General features: G+C 43.7%; 1 protein-coding gene across 1 annotated transcript in view; it reads left to right on the forward strand.

Moving 5' to 3' along the window:
* The window catches only part of LOC146693154 (chloride channel protein 2-like), a 75,699-nt gene extending 60,706 nt beyond the window's left edge, over window positions 1-14,993 (forward strand). The window contains exons 16-24 of the mRNA XM_085478900.1: window positions 4,330-4,543; window positions 5,074-5,207; window positions 5,903-6,099; window positions 6,830-6,890; window positions 7,221-7,285; window positions 7,664-7,702; window positions 8,318-8,422; window positions 9,766-9,852; window positions 14,009-14,993. Coding sequence (XP_085335026.1) covers window positions 4,330-4,543; window positions 5,074-5,207; window positions 5,903-6,099; window positions 6,830-6,890; window positions 7,221-7,285; window positions 7,664-7,702; window positions 8,318-8,422; window positions 9,766-9,852; window positions 14,009-14,179 — 1,073 coding nt within the window. The 3' untranslated portion in view covers window positions 14,180-14,993. The remainder of the gene's footprint in view (window positions 1-4,329; window positions 4,544-5,073; window positions 5,208-5,902; window positions 6,100-6,829; window positions 6,891-7,220; window positions 7,286-7,663; window positions 7,703-8,317; window positions 8,423-9,765; window positions 9,853-14,008) is intronic.
* Window positions 14,994-18,199: the final 3,206 nt, after the last annotated feature.

Consider the following 18,199-nt stretch of genomic DNA (forward strand, 5'->3'; position numbering starts at 1 on the left):
GTAGTGGCGCATGATCTGAACAGAGGATAAAAGAGTCGCCCAGGAGGTAGTAATGAAGAAGGTCAACCAACCACTGTATTGCCAGATACTGCTCATCCACAGAGCTGTATCTACCTTCCCGCTCAGATAGCTTCTGGCTTATATAAATGACCAGACAGTCAAACCCCCTCACCTGCTGGGACAAAGCTGCCTCAACTTGGAAGGCCTTAAACAGGCAGGGGTCTCAAACTCAAATGAGCCGCGGGCCACTTCTGGCACCGTCATCTCATTGGAGGGCCACTTAAGTGTCCAAGTAGTACAAAAAAACAAAAACACCCACTAATATTTCCTAAAATCTAGTGTGTTGTTTGTTTTATTTAATTCCAAATATTGTGTAACAAGACAAAATTGCAAACATGAAAACAATTTTTTTCTCACTCTTAACTATCTGAATCCTTTCAGTTTCATTTGTCATATGCAAGTTAGCACAGGGTCAGCATTGCAATGAAATGTATTTGACGAGTAGAAGACAGTCACCCAGCAGTATAGCACAGTATAGTACAGTAGTTTCAAATAAACAGCTCTTTCTGGCCAGACACGTGGCAGCACTTTTGCTATTTTGTTTGTATTTAACAAAATAAAAATGCAGGCATAAGCATACACATTAGTTTTCGACTACAAGTGAAAATTTTCCTTCCAAATAAATCTCTCACTGAACTAACACAGCCCTCAACATGTTTGCACTCTCTTGTTACCTCGGCCAGGCCAGTAACTAGCTTTACTTTGCTAGCGAGAGAAAGAAGCGTTGAAAGGCTGCTCCAGCAGAACTTTATTGTTTCGGAGGAAAACACGAACACAGTGTACAGTCGAGTCTTAATAGCTTACTGGGCTCGTCAGGCACTCTTTTTGGCTGCAGTGGTTATTTTTATATTTACATGCTTCCATCTCCCAAGCACCACCTCACCTCCTCTCTGGTCGTGCAACATGGGCAAGATACGATGGCTGTCGTTTTCTCTATCTGAAGGTTGCCTGCAGATAGATACTGTACCTCTGTCCAACTGTACACTTCTTTGGGTTGGCTAAGAGCCCCACCTGCCTCAGGCACTCCAGGACCATGGACTTCCATTGCATATGCTCCGCCGAAAACTGATCTGGTCTGTAGCTGTCCAAATGGAAATATTGGCTTCAGGCCCACTCCAACGTTCGAGCGGGGAGCTAGGGCTGGGCGATGTGACCCAAAATTCATATCTCGATATTTTTTAGCTGGATGGCGATATAAGATATATATCTCGATTTTTTTTTTTTAAGTTTTAAGTTTTAAGTTAAGAACAAAAAGAGTTCTAGTCACACTGTGTCCCAGCTGTCACACGGGCACTTTTATTTACATACAGCGTAGATGTACATGAAGAAATTACTCAAAAATAAATTATCAGCATTTATTAAATAATCATGGTCCATAAATAAAAGAAAACAATGTTGTTTTTGTGCATAACAAAAAGCTCACAATTGTGCAGTCAAAATGTAAACTGATAGACGCTGAGCATAATAACAAAGAGACAGATTTCACAGCTGCACCACGTCTCTGAACAGGTGCCATTTATGGTCCTTATACACACACAGTACGTATCACTCCGCGAGGCTCCTCCCCGGTAGCCGTAATCCTCCGACAATCCATCAAGCGGTGCAGCTCCGTAGCTTAGCAAAGTCATATTAAAACATTTGACAGATTGCTGAGCGCTGTGTACCACATAAAATCGGTTCGTGGTCAGTAAGCACAACCAGAATTCATACATAAGGCGCGCTGATTTTCCGCTTTCATCTTGTCTTTTTTTTCTTTTTTTTTGCCTGTCCCGTTTGGCTCTTTTGCATCAGAATTGTTGTCTAAAGGCAAAGAAAGATGCCCAACGGATTTACTTTACCAAATTGACCATCCCAGCCTTGCCGTAATGGTCCATTTGATTCACCTTTTATTGTTTATTTTATTTTCACTTGCTGAATACGGGACAGACTTGACTGGGGGAAAGAAGGGGAGAAAGAAAGAGGGAAAGAGAAACAGCTGAGAAGAGGGACGGGGGAGAAGGGCAAAAAAGAAAACCAACAGAATGAGCAGAAAAAAAAAATATATCGATCACCTGGATCACCTGTTGAGAAAGAAAAAAGAAAACAAGCAGAAGAGAACAAGAGTCATAGAATAAACAACATCACAATGATGAAGCAGGTATGGAGGAGATCAAAACTCCAGACATCCAGAGGCCCCCAGAACACAAGAGACCAAGGAAGACCAACAGAGGGGCAGCCGCGCCACTGTCCCAGTAAGAGCTGAGGAGAGTCCCAGATGAGGGCTCACTCAGCAGCCGCGGAGCAGAAGCCAGGGGGAGTTGCAGTGACGCGCCCGTGAGCTCCGCCGGCAGCCAGCTGTGCCTGAGTGACCGAGCCCCAGGCCGAGAGGCCGAGGGCACCCCACCTCCGAAGTGGCCCGAGCGAGCCCCAGGCTCCAGGCCCCGATAAGCGGCCGCCAAGGAGTGAGCCGGTGTGTACCTGGACGCCCATCCCCGGACACAAAGAACCACCAATGCACCGATGTCTGAGGGAGTCCGCCACTGGCAGGGGAAGTGGTGGTGGGTGGAGATAGGCCTCCAAACCTTGGAGGGCCTGAGATGTCCCCAGAGAGGTGGCACCTGACACCCAACCTGACATATAGACACAGACATACAGGCACACACAGATACAAACATCCATTCCCACCCTCATGCTCTCATATGCACTTACTCCACACTCAACCAACGTGGAGACAGACATAAAGAGACGCTGTACACACGATCACACTCCCCAAGCGTACTCTAAGCCCCGGGTATAGGTACCCTTGCCCCTGGAGGGGGGAACTGCACCCAGACCCAGGTGGTGTTATCCTTTTCCCTGCGGTGGGGGGAGGCAGACCGCCCCGACTCCGCAGCAGCCCCACACTCCAGACCGCAGTCGGACGGCCAACTCCTCCTCCTGGCCCCCCCGCTCCAGCAGGTCGCAGAGAATGGGGGTGAGAGAAGACTCCAAACCTCCCTCCACCTGCTCATTGTAGTGTTGATGCATGTGTGTTCTAAGGTGCAATTAAAACCCAGGAGGGCATGGAGCTACCTGCCAGAGAGCAGCAGATAAGCGCATAGTCCCTCCTGCTGGCCCTCAATGTCTACGTGTATTTAACCTTGAGAGGTGGGCAACGACGCCAGGGGTGAGGTGTACACCCTGATGGTAATTTGGACTCCGTGTATCGTGCCCACCCCCAAGATCCTATATGTATGTGTAATGAGAGTGTGAGTAATGTGAATGTCTAAGTTGTGAGATAAAATTGAGGCAGAGGCAGCCAGAAGGGGACGGGGGACGGGGGACGGGGGCGGGGGGGGGGGGGGGGGGGGTAGCCTCCTCTGCACCCTGGTGACATACCCCTACTCCAAGGCCCTGCATGTGTGGGTGGTTGTGGTGGAGCGGGAAGAGGGAGGCAGCTGGAGAATCTTGTCATTGCCTGCAGGTGAAGCTATGGGGGAGGGGGAGTTGTGTTCAGTGAAGGAGAGGCGAGGCCGAATAACGTTGCGTAGAGACAAAAGTGGACGAAAGACAGGCAAACCTGCAGCTCCACAAGTATAATTATAACGTAACATAGACTATATCAATATAAACGATATTGTCACATCTTATATCTCGTATGAAAATATATCGATATTTTTTAAAAAAACTCGATATATCGCCCAACCCTACGGGGAGCCCCTCCACAAAGTGTTCGAGTACCCCCATCTCCACCAGAGCCAGGGCCGGGCCACAACTATAGGGCGGTAGTCACCTGGCAACTGCGCCAAACAAGGCGTCTGGCATAAGAGTACGGCCGGTCCTCATGCCCCGTCAAGTCTCCTGTGAATCGTTGGAGGTGGTCCTTCAGTGTGAGCTCCAGCTGGTCAACATTTTCCCATTGGCCATCTGCAAAACAACCCCTTGCCATCACAGGTGAGCTGAGAGCCGCCAGCTGAGCTTCCTCATCAGCAGAGGCAGCAGCCACAGTGTCCAATCTTCCTTAAGTGCACCCTCTCCCATGTGGTATAGAGTCACCTCCACATTGGGAGTAGTGGTGGTGCCAGCAAGGAGCCAACCCTACAGCTAGGCTCTCCACCACATCCATCTGGCACTTGGACTAGTCCTGCAGAAGGCCACGAAAGTCACGCTGTATGGTCACCATTTGAACTAGTGCCTCAACTGGCTAGGCTAGTTGTTGGTCTGCCATGCTGCAACTGGGTTTTTGGCACAACTGTAGCACACAAACATTTAAGCAGTAATTTCTCTCGCTGTTCCTCTTCCCAACAAAAGGTGCTGCAGCTTTGTCCGGAGCAGTCAGCCACTCATTTTCCACCGTGGTCATGGTGCTTGAGTTGACTGGACAGATCTCCCACCTTCTGCCGGCCCTGATAGCAGTGGTCCTGGCCAACCTTGTGGCCCAGTCCCTGCAGCCCTCCATCTATGACTCCATCATCAAGATAAAGAAGCTTCCCTATCTCCCAGAGCTGGGCTGGGGTCAGCACGAGTATGTATACACTGGAGAAACACAAGCACACAACTGTCATGATAAATAGGTTTTGGCCTTTTGAAAAACTAGAAGTGGGAAACATCAAACAAGAATAATTTTAACTGTTTAATTATTAAAAGCTAATAATAACTGCCCCCCAAAAAAACAAACAAACAAAAAACTAACGTATTACGTAGGTAATTAAGAACATTTGGAAATGCTTGAAATCAATGTACATAAACAATACTAAGTTAATATCTGATCAGGTATTTGGTGACTGAAATGATACAAATTTCATAAAGTTGTCTTCTTCGATGTTCAAGTCGAAGCTGGTCAGTCACAGCGGTTGGCTGCTCCTCATTGGGCCCGATTCTCCTCCCATTAAAATGGAGCTGCATGGAATTAAACAAGAATCTATAAAAAAAAAATCTTCCTACAGAACTTTGTTGCTGCCATTTATTTCCCTAAAAGCATGCTCATGTTTTTCCTACTCTCGCGAGTCCTTCCTATCTACAGCAGATTAATAATCCTCTCCGTTCTCATTTCAGGGTGTATAACATTCGTGTGGAGGACATTATGGTGCGCGACGTGCAGTACATCACACTCAGCTGCAGCTACAGAGACTTGCTAAACATCCTAATGAAAAGTCGACTAAAGGCTCTACCCCTGCTCAAATCAGCTGGTAAGTCACTGCTACACACTGTGATGTTCATATAATAACTCACTACCCCCATGAATAAACACATACATGAACAATAGATACGTCTGTTTTTAACATGACTTTATCTATTAGAATCGACGATGTGTTGCACTGCATGAGGCAAATGGTGGTCACACCAGATACTGACCGGTTCTGGGTCCCCAGACCCCCAATAGCGCAAAAAACTGCACATTCCAGGGTGGCCTTTTGTTGTGGGCAGTCTGAGGTACACCTGTGCACTACTCATGATGTCAGATCAGCATCCTGATGTGGCACACCTGTGAGGTGGGATGGATTATCTCAATATAGCAGATGTGCCCACTACCACACATTTGGACTGATTTGTGACCACTGTTTGGGAGGGATGGTTATATTGTGTATCTGGAATGAATTTTAGGTCTCTACGTCCATCCCATGGGGAATGGGAGCAAAAACAAAAGTGTTGCGTTTATATTTTTGTTGAGTGTAAGAGGCAACTGTACAAGTGGAGGACGAAAGAAAAAGAAGCAGGCCTAAAAAATATATATATGTGACCTTAAGAAAGAGGACATGCCTCAAGGACATGGTTGGGATCGCCACAGTTAGCTCACTCCTTATTTCTAAAACAAGTTTACACACTCTTCCCTTATCTCACATAAAAACCTGCTCCTTCGCCCCTTTTTATCCTCCTCTCCCAGAGTCAATGATCCTGTTGGGTTCCATTGAGCGTACCCAGCTCCAGTCGCTGCTCTCGCAGCAGCTCAGCTGTGCCAGACGTCTGCAGTGCATCAAAGAACGAGGCGCTGAGGCGAAGAAGCTCCTCTCCACTGAGTCGAACCCACCCAGCAATAACAACAGCAGCCTGCAGACAGGCCCGGAGGAAGGCCACATCCAGGTGAGAGGTCACAGGAGGACGCATGCTTTGTGAAAGGAGCTCTAATATGAGTGACAGATTCAACATTTTCTTTCACCTGAAACATTAGACTTATCTGCATGTTTGTTATGTTCACCCATTCACCTGCTCATGCTTCATTGTTTTTTTCCTCATCTCTCACTCTCGCTCCACACCCCGTCTGGTCCATTGCTTGCTCATAGCAATTGTTGTGTATCAAAGTGTTGAATTGAATGAATGCACGAGGTCATTTCTGTGTTTGCAGAGGAAATAAACTGAAATTGGCAGACAGGTTGCAGATAGATGTCTATAGATGAAAGATGTTTTGTTGCAGCTGCTGCACTGCATTGCTTAACATGAGTGAGTGGCTAAGCAGAACGTCCTCAGGCATGGATGTGGAAGTCGAGCAGTCTGCTGTGATACTGTCTGCTTTTGATTTGATATTGTCTGATATGTTGATAAGCATATTTTCTTGGCAAAACATGATTTTTTTTTCTGGCCTTTTCAAAAATCCTCAGTATACGTAGAGAAGATGTTGTCAGGGAAAGGAAAGTCAGCAGGGGGACTGACTGAGGTCATACATTTGAGGCCAGACTAATATGAGAATTCTTAGTGTAGCTCTGGTGCTGCAGGTTTGCTCTCTTCATTCGTGTGCTCGTGTTTCTGTTGCATCAGCCCACAGTAGTGCACGTGATTGTGATTTTGTTTAATCAGTCTGTGTGTGTGTGTGTAGGTCACTAATGAGGAGCTGAACCCGCCGCCTGTGGTGGAGCGACCCACTGAGCTTTCCAACAGTAAGAACTACACTTACCTGTGCAAATACATGCACACAGCAGAGTTTCAGAAGACCAGATTGATGTGGCTCGAAACAAAAGGAAATAGAAATTCAATAGAAGTGTGGGTTTTGCTCTCTCTGTTCCTTATGTGACGAGCAGCTCCTGAAACTGTTTGAATTAAATAGGTATAAACACACTGGTTTTTCTAGCTCACACTTTAAATGTTTGCTTTGTGGCCACTGATTAAAAATACAAGACAAACCAGCTAATTTCACTCCCTGAGCTCACTAAGCTGGACCTCCTGACTATGTTGCGGTCTGTGTGTCTGTGTCTCTGTCTCTGATGCAGGCTCACGAGATGAATCAGGAGTCACACTGAGAAGCATTTTCTGTGCTAGTTCAGATGCAGAAGAGGTAAGAGAGTGACATCCCACCCACACACCCACACTTCCACCCTGCAGAAAGGTGTCCTAACATAGCCCGTCTCACTCAGACCTCTGGAGTATTTTGGCAGATTGCTGCAAAGCACAGCGTTGGTAGTTTGACACTGGACGTCATCATCAAACAGCATCAGCTTTAAGTTGCAATGTTGATGTCCTTGTAGTCACTCATTCAGTGACTCATGTCATTTTGTCCATCTTCTGTGCACAGACATAGTGCTAAATGTTTATGGAGGTAACAACCTGCTGAGGGCTGTTGTTTGCCTTTACCTGTGTTTGTGGCATTCACACTGAGTTGTGTTATTGGGTTCAGTGTACACGCTGACTATCGTTGCTTTCTGTTGCTTCTCAGGTACAAGATGATCGAGATGTTCAAGATCCCACTAGTGAGGTAAGATGTTCAGACAATCCACACAGACAGAGCAACCAATGAGCAGATCACAAGCGGTCGCAGTAGAGTGTTCGTTGCTCTGGGACATGAGAAAATGGGGGGACTACAAAGGTTTCCACCCAGCCCCCTGTTCAGATTTAGAAATGAGGAATTCTCTTGGATAAGAGGCGAAACATCTTCAAAAACAAGAGTTTGAAAAGAAGGTGATGGAACTGTTTTCAGATTGTCTTAAATGGTAAATGGCCTGTATTTGTATAGCGCTTTTCTAGTCTCTAAGGACCCCAAAGCGCTTTACATATCCAGTCATCCACACATTCACACACTGGTGATGGCAGCTACATTGTAGCCACAGCCACCCTGGGGCGCACTGACAGAGGCGAGTCTTAGCCAGCAGTGTGACAGCAAATTGCTCTGTTGGTGTTTAAGATAAGATGAGGCCTAATTATTCAAAAAATACACTTTAGGCCAAGAATGACAGGTTGTATTACTGTAAGCGAATCATTTATTACAAACTAAAGTCATCTTAAGGGAAAATAATGTAGATCACTAACTGCTATGAAGTGATCAATCCAACACGGGATGCTGAAAAGGAGTTTCACTCTTGTTGACTTGCAGATTACAGACTGGGAGGCAAGGCAACTTGATGAGAGGGTCAACTTCAACAACTGCAAGATTAACCCTGCCCTGATCCAGCTGCTGGAGTGTACATCACTGCATAAGGTTTGAATTCTGAATACTGCGACAGTCAGTCTGTATGTGTCTGTCACAGTGACAGCAGTATTTTCCAGTGTTTTAGGGTTAGGGGACAACGGTTGACTTGTATTTGATCCTTTAAAGAACGTACGTATGATTTAAAATGATAAATCAATGCAAGGTGACCTAAAATGAAAAGATCCACAAACAGTTTGGCAGAACAAAATGTATATATTACATCCTATATATAATATTATAATACATATATAATATTACATCATGTCTACATATACACACTGCAATTTCAAACTGCACCATTTCTGTTACTTTCAAAATAAGTGTATTCCATAACAAAGCAATTGTGGCAAATGTTTTTTGCCGACTGGGTGATGGCTCAACGTTGTCCTAACAATGATCAATTAGAGAAAAACAAAGATTTGATGTTATAAGAGCAAAGTGAAAAAACAAAGGAAAAACAAATACATCTCAGATACAGATCAACTGCAAAGAAAAGGAAAAAGAATAACTATTGTTTTGCTGAAAAAGGAAGGTCCTTATGAAAACTACTAACTCCAAAACCAGCATGTGTCATTAACCAATATTAGTGCCTTCACAGATGTGTGCTAATGGTCCTCATCGAGCTGCCACTTTAACTGTCTGCTAACAGCCCTCGGTTATAGACAAACGTGACCACGACTGAGAAGTCAACAGATTCTGCCTTTTAAAGTTGAAAGACATCATCCAACTTTCAGCACCACTTATTTAAAGATTTAAGTCGGTGTATACTTTTGAACACGTGTGGAGAAAATCCTAAACAGATCTGAACTTGTGCACCCAGTTCCTGCTTTTTAAAGACGCTGCTCAATCATTCAACAGTTCAAAGAAACCATTAAAAGCCACCATGATATTCATGCTCATGATGAGTGTTGTAAACTACTGACCACAGTTGTATGTATGCTAACCGCAGCCCATATTACTGCCTCACTAAACTTAACAAAATAGTAGCCTATATTACTTCCGTAACACACATAATACACCCAATAAAATCCTGTGTGCAGGTCACATGTGCAGATTAAACAAATGTGTTTTGATTAGCTTCAAACATTTCTTAAAGCCATCAAGTCGAGTTAATAGAGAGTCTTCTGTCCACAGGTGTACACGGCTTTGTTAAGCATGTCGGTTCCCCCTCGCAAATTTCCCACAGTGGAAAAAAAAAATCCCATTTAGCTGAAAATGTGACAGGTTGAATGACTCAAATGTGATTAGATATTGGTGAAGTTTGGATAATTAAGATCAGTGGTGCATTTTCCAAACTGGACTTTAGGTAAGAAGAAAGTTTTTACCTACAGACCTCTGCTGTTTTCCTACAGACCTACACCATCTTCTCTCTGCTGGGCCTCGACCACGCCTACGTCACCAGGATCGGACGCCTCATCGGGGTGGTTTCCATCAAAGAAGTAATAGGCTCTCTTTACAGGACTTTTGGGGTGTATGGGTTTGATCACTTAATCAGCTGCGCTCCACCAGCAGAGTTGGTAAAAGTACAGACATTCTGTACTCAAGCAGAAGTACAAATACTACTATTAAAAAATATTACTGTAAAAGTTGAAGTACAGAATCAACTTCTTTACTCCAGTAAAAGTAAAAACGTACAGGCTCTGAAAAGCTCTTTGGAGGATGTTTCTGTTTCTGTGCAAAGCTAACTGAACCTTGTGCTATATTAGCATAATATTAAAATAATATCAGTAGATGTTAATACAAACTTTATTAAACTCTAAATATTCTCATCTTGAATCTGAAAAAAAGAAGTAAATAGAAAGCAGCTCTATTTTCTTATGCCTACATTATAGTTGGGGACTGTAAACAGGGAAATGTGCACCGTCAGAGGTTAAAGTGGGGGAAACTAAACTAAACTAAACTGGTTGTAATGGTTCAGTGTGGGGAAAAGAATCAAACTCACATTCATTTCCAGTAGATTTTCTTAGTGTACAGGCTGTGATCAGCGGAGCTGCTGACACACCTGGATTCAACCAGATGTTTCCTGCACTGACTCTACACTGTTTATGCCGCCTTTACGTTAGACTGGATGAAGTTGGTGTGAAGGTGGAATTCAGTGAATGAATCTGTGCTACACTGTGAGCTAACTGTGACCACGAAACACAGCCACTGTGCAGCAGTCACTGTTCTTTACTTTAAACCAATCACAGTGCAGCAAACTAACCTGTTTATCCTGCACTGACCTGTGAGTGACAACAGTTAGTCTGCCCGTCGTTCTCATCTTTCTCCATCTCTGAGTGAAGCTAGCGCTCTTTCTTTTCTCTCCCTGTGAAATCCAGCAGCTGCACTTTAGCTGAAACACACTGTGAGACAAACGGCACACAGTTTGTGTGTTTGCTGAGTTGAAAAGTCACAATAACTTCACAATTTAAAAAAAAAGCTTATGCTCACTCCTCTTCTGTAGGGCTAGCTAGATGCCAAAGTATCACAACCGCAAATTATGGACCTGCAGTAGGGTTGCCAACCGTCCCTTAAAATACGGAATCGTCCCGTATTTCGAAACAAAAGTACACGTCCCGTATTGAGCTAATAAGGGACGCACTTTGTCCCGTAATACAGTGAGAATCAAAAGTAGTCTATAAATGTTTATGGAATTAACACTTTGTTTGAAAACATAATTCCCAGCCCCTCTCCTGCTTTGTGACCAATGAGCTGATAGCACACTTATGACAATTCGAGTATGACAATTCAGATTACCGCTCCTCTCATTGGTCGAGGAAAGGTCGGAGAAAATACCGGAAGACAACAGATGACCACAACAAGAAGCATGGTCAACAGGGGAACAAACGCCGACTCTGCGGTGCAAGTCTCGGACGACAGTACACCTAAAGCTGGGCAGACACTGTGCGATTTTTTTCAGTCACGTTATTCAGCTCCTGCTCAAACTGCACGATTGACTCGCAGGGGTTAGAAGTTCGTATGTCACGATGTACTCTCACACTATACCGCCCGATGCTCTGATGCGACCTGAGTGCTCACACTGTGCCTCCATAACATGAAGGTTATAACAGAAAATCTGTCGCTCGCTCTCTCTGTCTTTCACTCACACAGACACACCACCACCATCAACTTTGCTAAATTGCTAATGAAAAACATTGATCAGGCAGCTGTGATTGAGCAGCATGTAAATCCAACTATTTTCACGGTTGTTGTGGTCGTGATAATTTTGTGATGCCACATCGAAAAGGCTCGGATGAGCTTTCCAAAGTTCTACAAGTTGTGCCTCCATCGCTTGTGTCCAGATCACACGCTGCACTGCCGTGCTGCTCCGTCTTTTTCACCGACGTTTACGTGTTTGCGCGTGAGCAGTGTGAGCGCCTGTGGTGACACCCTCACGAGCGATTGATGATCGGGAGCTGGTCGTGAGGTGTTAATCACTTCTCGTTACCCCACGTATACTACACGACGCACGATGAAGGCCAAAATCGGTCCGATCACTCAAAAATCGGCTCAAAATGGGCCAAAAATCGTACAGTGTGAGCCCAGCATTAGAGCAGCAATGTTTGTTCCCCTCAGAGAAAGGGAAGAATGGAAAAAGGAAAACACCTGGCTGGAAAACGTTAATATGGGCATGTGCAGTGAATATCAGCGCTATGTGGCCAGAAGTGTGATAATATAATTTATTTTGTGTAATAAACAACTGCAAGGATAGATGATTACAACAAATTGATGACTAATACATAAAAGTAATACATAGATGAATAATGATGATGAGTTATGATGCGTAATCATGGGAACAAGCGGGTTTACAAACAGGAGCAGCTGATTAGCATTAGAAAAGCTGAAATAATACCTCAACTGAAGCCAATTGTACTAAATGCACTAAATGTGCACTGTTACAAGAATATTTTTCTTTCTATTGTTTTCTATTATTTTAAGTTAAGCAGGACAGAGTTCTTTTAAAGAAAGATTTACTTATATTCTCAAAAGTTAAGCATGACAGGCTTCTGTTTAAGAAGGAGACCTGTTTTATGTGTTAATGTTGTCATTTTGAGCTAAAAATAAATGGCTAAATGATCATTTGTTTCACATGTGTTCATATCACAAAGAATAGAATATGCATCTACTTAAATCAACTTCAAGTCAAATGGTTAAAAAAATAATTTCACACACAAAAAAAGAGCTAGAAAATTCACCACACTGGGAAGGGTGAAGACAATTGGGTCGCCCGGCCCTGGCCACGAGGTGTCCCTTATTTATTTTTCAGGGAGTTGGCAACCCTAACCTGCAGTCGTTCCGATGTTGAAAGGAAAAAACAAACCAAAAACTCACCACCGTCCCACTTTTAAGCCCTGACTTCTCTATGACATTTCCTTGTGATTAATAAACAAACAGACATCCTTTCATGTGTTTCTGTTTAGACTCACACCAGTTTGGTGTTTGGAGGCTTGCAGTGATGTGAAATAATAACTCATATCTGTTACAGCAAAAGCAATGAGCCTGTTTTGAAAATGTAAGAAGAACAGATTTGTGTTTAAATATGTAGGGAGTAAAAGTAAAAAGAAGTCAGAAAATTAAGTCCTCTGGTAAAGTACAGATACCTAAAAATTGTACTAAAGTATAGTAACAAAGTATTTGTACTTTGTTCAATTCAATTCAATTCAATTTTATTTATACAGCGCCAAATCACAACAAAAGTCACCTCAATGCGCTTTATATTGTACAGTAGATACAGAGAAAAACAATCATATGACCCCCTATGAGGAAGAACTTTGGCGACAGTGGGAAGGAAAAACGCCCTTTTAACAGGAAGAAACCTCCGGCAGAACAGGCTCAGGGAGGGGCGGGGCCATCTGCTGCGACCGGTTGGGGTGAGAGAATTATGTCCCACCTCTGTCCAACAGCAAGAAAAAACACAAACCCAGTCAGGGCAGATAAACCCATCCTCTCCCAGTCTGCCCGTCTTTCACACAGACACTGTCACATCTCTGATCGACGGACGGCTAAACTCTCAGAGCACATTGACAGGATCTGCAGCACTTTTACTCACAACAGCCAAAACATCCCATATTTAAAAGAAGCCAATTAAAGGAAAAGCTCTGAAAGACCAAAACATTGAGGTACACCCTTTTTAATAAAGAAATTATACAGCTGAAAAAAAAGCATTCTTATTATGTACTGACAGAACAACACATTACATATGTTCCTTTAATGCGGGGATAATAGATTAATATGCACATAAAATGTATACATCATTGCTTTTATTAGATATGAATTTTTATGTGCTGTACATATAAAGTCTTCAGGCATGAGAAACTCTGAGCCTTAAAAAGCAGGTCGTGCAACTGGCACTACTACTACGTTGTTTCTTTCTCTCTACTGTCACCACCTCTTTCTCCCTTTAATGCTATATGACTATGGTGGTGATCTGGCACCATATAAATTAAACTGCAATCCAAAATAATAAGATAAGATAACCTTTATTAGTCCCACACGTGGGAAATTTGTTATGAGCTTAAAGCCTTGAGTTATGTTTGTGTTTGCATGGCTCAAACAACTTTATTGGGATGTTACTCACCTGGAATTGAACAATTCCTGCCTTCTTTCTTCATCTAGCTCCGTAAAGCCATAGATGGCTCAATGACTCTGAAAGGTGTGAAGGTAGCCCCCCCTATGGCCACCTTCAGGAACAGCAGCTTGAGCAGCAGCCAGAATGAGACCACCTATCTCCAAGCTGTGAGGCCACCAGAAGAGCACGTCACCGATGCACCAAAGCACGTCTGCTGACGTGACCAACGGCAAGTCTCGGGAGGAGAAGGAGGAAATGTCAAAGTGCTCAAGTCTTTAATCTCCCAAAGCTACACGTGCAAAAATCAAATACAGACAGTGCAATGTGTATAGGTCTGTACATTAGGGGGGCAGATGCCTCAGCTTTTGTGTTTTCCTGTTTCCACTCTCATTCCTTTCTTCTTCACTGACATACCTAATAGTCAGGTGTTAATTGTCATATATTATTGGTTATGTCTTAATAGTCAGGCTGAGAGCTGAACCTGTGCAAGCAGACGTGCTCCCTGCCAGTGATGGAGGCACCTGTAGCTAATTTCATCCTGTCGCCACAGCTCTCACAGGCATAGAAACACACCTGGATTGTTGTCCAAATGCTCATTTCACAAGTGCCTCCTCTTCGTTATCACCAGGAATAAGCAGAGAGTGTGAGTGTGATAAGTGAGGTTTTCCCAAAGGAGAGCAGGGGCGCGGGGAGTCAGTTTGACCACATTCCACTCGTACTAAAACTTTAACCACATGTGAATTTTCCACGTACTATGTAGTATGTTCAGATTAAGGCTTAACTGTTACAATTTCATTAAAGATGAAGGATTTGAACTAAAAAAAATTTGATGTGATATTTTTCAGTTTCATGACTCAAAATAGTTGCTTCATATTTACTGAGGGTAAAAATTGCTTCTTTTTGTGTGGAGTTTAACCCTCACCCAACCAGACCGAGTCGAACAATATCCTGACCTATCTCACCTTTACACCAAAATCAGACATTGTGTTGTCAATCAACAGTGAATAAATGCATGACATTTTAACAAACCTCTGTTTTGTTTAAGAGTTCTTTCTGTCTCTACATTTTCATCAGGATTTCTGCAGCTGCTCATCTTTGCCGTCTGCCCTCTTTCTACCCTGTAGTAACAGCTGGAGTGAAATTTGTCTTTCCAGATGGGTTTAAATGTGTTACGTCTAAAACATTTGCTGATACGTGTTTTCAGCAGTCATTCACACTTTTGCAAAATTTTGAAAGAAAAAAATTGTACATTAGTAAATCAAAAGTTGAAAGTAATTCAAAGCAGGACTACTTTGTCAGTAATGTCTTGTTCATTACCTTTTGCAATATTAAAGGATTATGATTGTAATAATTAACAGCTGCCTTGCTGCAGGCGGTGATTACAGAGAGTTCAGCAGGCTTGACTTGGATTTTTAGACACTACATGCTATTTCTGTCACAGTCTGTTTGGCTACACTCAAGCAGCAACCTTTCACTTGCTAACTGAATGCCTACACCACAACACTGTGGCGAAAACCACTTTGTATAACACTAAGCAGTCCTTAAATTGTCTCTTATGATCACAGCCATTTTTTATGAGTAAATATCACAGAAAAACCAAAAACTGCATCAGGAACTAGTTCTTACTCTGCAGCATGTGCACATCTGTGGCTGCTCCAAGTTTCCTGCAGCATTCTCTCCTTGTAAAGCAGTATTTCTAGGGGCCACTGGGAGGCAGCCTGTCATTGTCAACATGACAGCAAAAGTACTCCTCAGTTAGTGTAACTTTGACCTGTAACGCACAGGAGTAACACAACACCTGATTATAGTTGTGCCCAGACGTGCACAACTATAATCAGGCTGTCAGCTCACACTTTTTATACACCAAAGATACATCTGCAGACACTGGACTACATTCTTGCTCTTTCTGTTACGACCCGGCACAGGGGTAACAGGGACTGAACATGAAGCTGCAACTTCCCACTCCAACCACTCCTAAGAAATGCCAGCAATAAGGTAATTGAAGGAGCTAGCAGCAAATTATTTACTTCAGACGTGAGCCGTGAAAAAAAAAAAACAAAACCCACCAACAACACAACAGACAACAAAAAGCTTCCCTATTAAAACAAAAGCAAACAAGACCATTTCTAACCTACTCTCCTATAAAAACATGGGGGAAAGGGTTCAACAAAAAAGGCCTTCTCACTCCTACTGAATCTGCTGCAGTGCTCAGTATATACAATGAAAACTAAATTACAAGCAATGGTTATACAACTATTTTCAGAAGGTGCTCTTCGCACAAGATGTTTCAGTTACTGACAGCTCACACCTTCCAAAAACACTGCAGCTCAGGTTTTCCACACAAAAGCTCAACTACAGAGAACCAACTGGCACTTTGTTGTTGGTAGCTGTCACGGTATGGCATGGCACACCGTGGAAGGAGTGGGGAAGGAGGACCCAGGCGCGGTGCTCTATGTACAAACAGTGTTTATTTACAGAGTGAAAACAACGTAACAGTAAATCCTCGTGTTCTCCCAGACTCCCGTGTCGTGTCTCCCGTGAATAGTCCGTGTGCTCTCTGCTCCCGTGTCAGCACCCCCCGGTGCTCGCTGCTCTCCGTGCCTTCCACGCTCTTCCTGCGGGAAACAATAGCGCAGCTGTCAGGACACTCAGAAATGGCAGGCATACACTTTCTGACTAAACTTAGACAGGGTGACTAACGTGGAGTCTCAAGCAATGATCCCGCGTCGGTGGGAGCTCCAAGACTCTCTTAAGTAGCTCCCCCGACGAGGCCTGATCAGTAGCAGGTGTGTGGCTTCGGGTGTGGCCAGTCCCCTTGCAGGACCACACCCTCCAGGCCTGACGCCGCCTATAAACAGGTGCTCAGCCACACACACACACACACACATATATACACAAGCACAGAGAAGGGAAGCAACACCAAAATGCATATAATAATACTAATAATATAATTCATAACTGCTCAGGGATCCTGGGTCGCTCAGACCCAGGACCCTGACAGTAGCGGAGTCAAGGAGAGGGGCGAGGTGGCTGTCAGCTGGAGTTTAAGGTCAAAGGTCAAGGTCAAATTTATTTATATAGCACATTTCCACACAGACGATGCTGCACAAAGTGTTTAACAATATAAAAATGCCATTAAAAGGAAAAAGTGTAGAACAATAATAACAATATGAAACAATGATAGGACAATCAAAGAATTAAAACAATAACTAAGACGATCTAATATTTAGGGGGAGACCATTCCAGAGTCTGGGACCTGCCACAGACACGGCTCTATCGCCACGAGATGTGAGACTAGTCCGTGGGATGGACAGCATTGGTTTTGAGCTAGACCTCGTAGTTTTTCCTGGAGCATAAACAAAAAGGAGCCCAGACAGGTAAGAAGGGGCTCGGGCATTATGCGACTTAAAAACAGAAAGTAAAACTTTAAATTGGATCCTGTAGGAGACAGGAAGCCAGTGTAGAGAAGCTAAAACTGGGGTTATAAGCTCTCTCCGTTTGGTACCAGTTAGCAGGCGAGCAGCTGCATTTTGGACCATCTGAAGACAATGGATGAAGGCCTGGTCGAGACCAAAATACAATGAATTGCAGTAGTCCAATCTACAAGTAAGGAAAAGGTGAATGACACGTTCAAAGATGTTAGCCAGGAGGTAAGGCTTTACCTTCTTAACTGAAAGAAACAGGACTGGACTACTGCGCTCACCTGCTTATTCAATTAAGAGCCTGCTGTCCAGTAAATCATCCAACCCCAGGAGCACACACACACACACACACACACACACACACACACACACACTAACTTGTCTTTCAGTTAACTACATCTGTGAACTGGCTAAACTCAAACACCAGCTGTACAGAAAGGTAGTGACTTTGTTGTAGACATGCTCACATTTAATCTAATATGAGGAAAGTGTTGTCAACAATAATGGAAGGCATCAGAGGGAGAGTACATGGATGTGCAAGGAAGAAGATAGGTAACGGTAGAGGGGAAGGATATGTACTAATAGGAAGGGAAATTTGTGCCTTATCAGTCTACCATGTGATAAATCTTTGGACTAACGGCAAGGTTTTCAATGATGTCCAGCAGGCCTGAGTCCTTAGAAATCACCAGCTTCAAATGAAGCCAAGGTACTGTTAGGTCCATATATATTTGGACACTGACACAAGTCGACTTTCAGCTTTTATTTGAGGGTATCCAAATTTAATTGGCTAAAAGGTTTAGGAGTTCCAGCTCCTTA

Source organism: Copadichromis virginalis, linkage group LG14, assembly GCF_057382275.1.
Source record: "Copadichromis virginalis isolate Kocher_CV1m ecotype Utaka linkage group LG14, C_Virginalis_male_GT1.1, whole genome shotgun sequence".
NCBI classification, from domain to species: Eukaryota; Metazoa; Chordata; class Actinopteri; order Cichliformes; family Cichlidae; genus Copadichromis; species Copadichromis virginalis.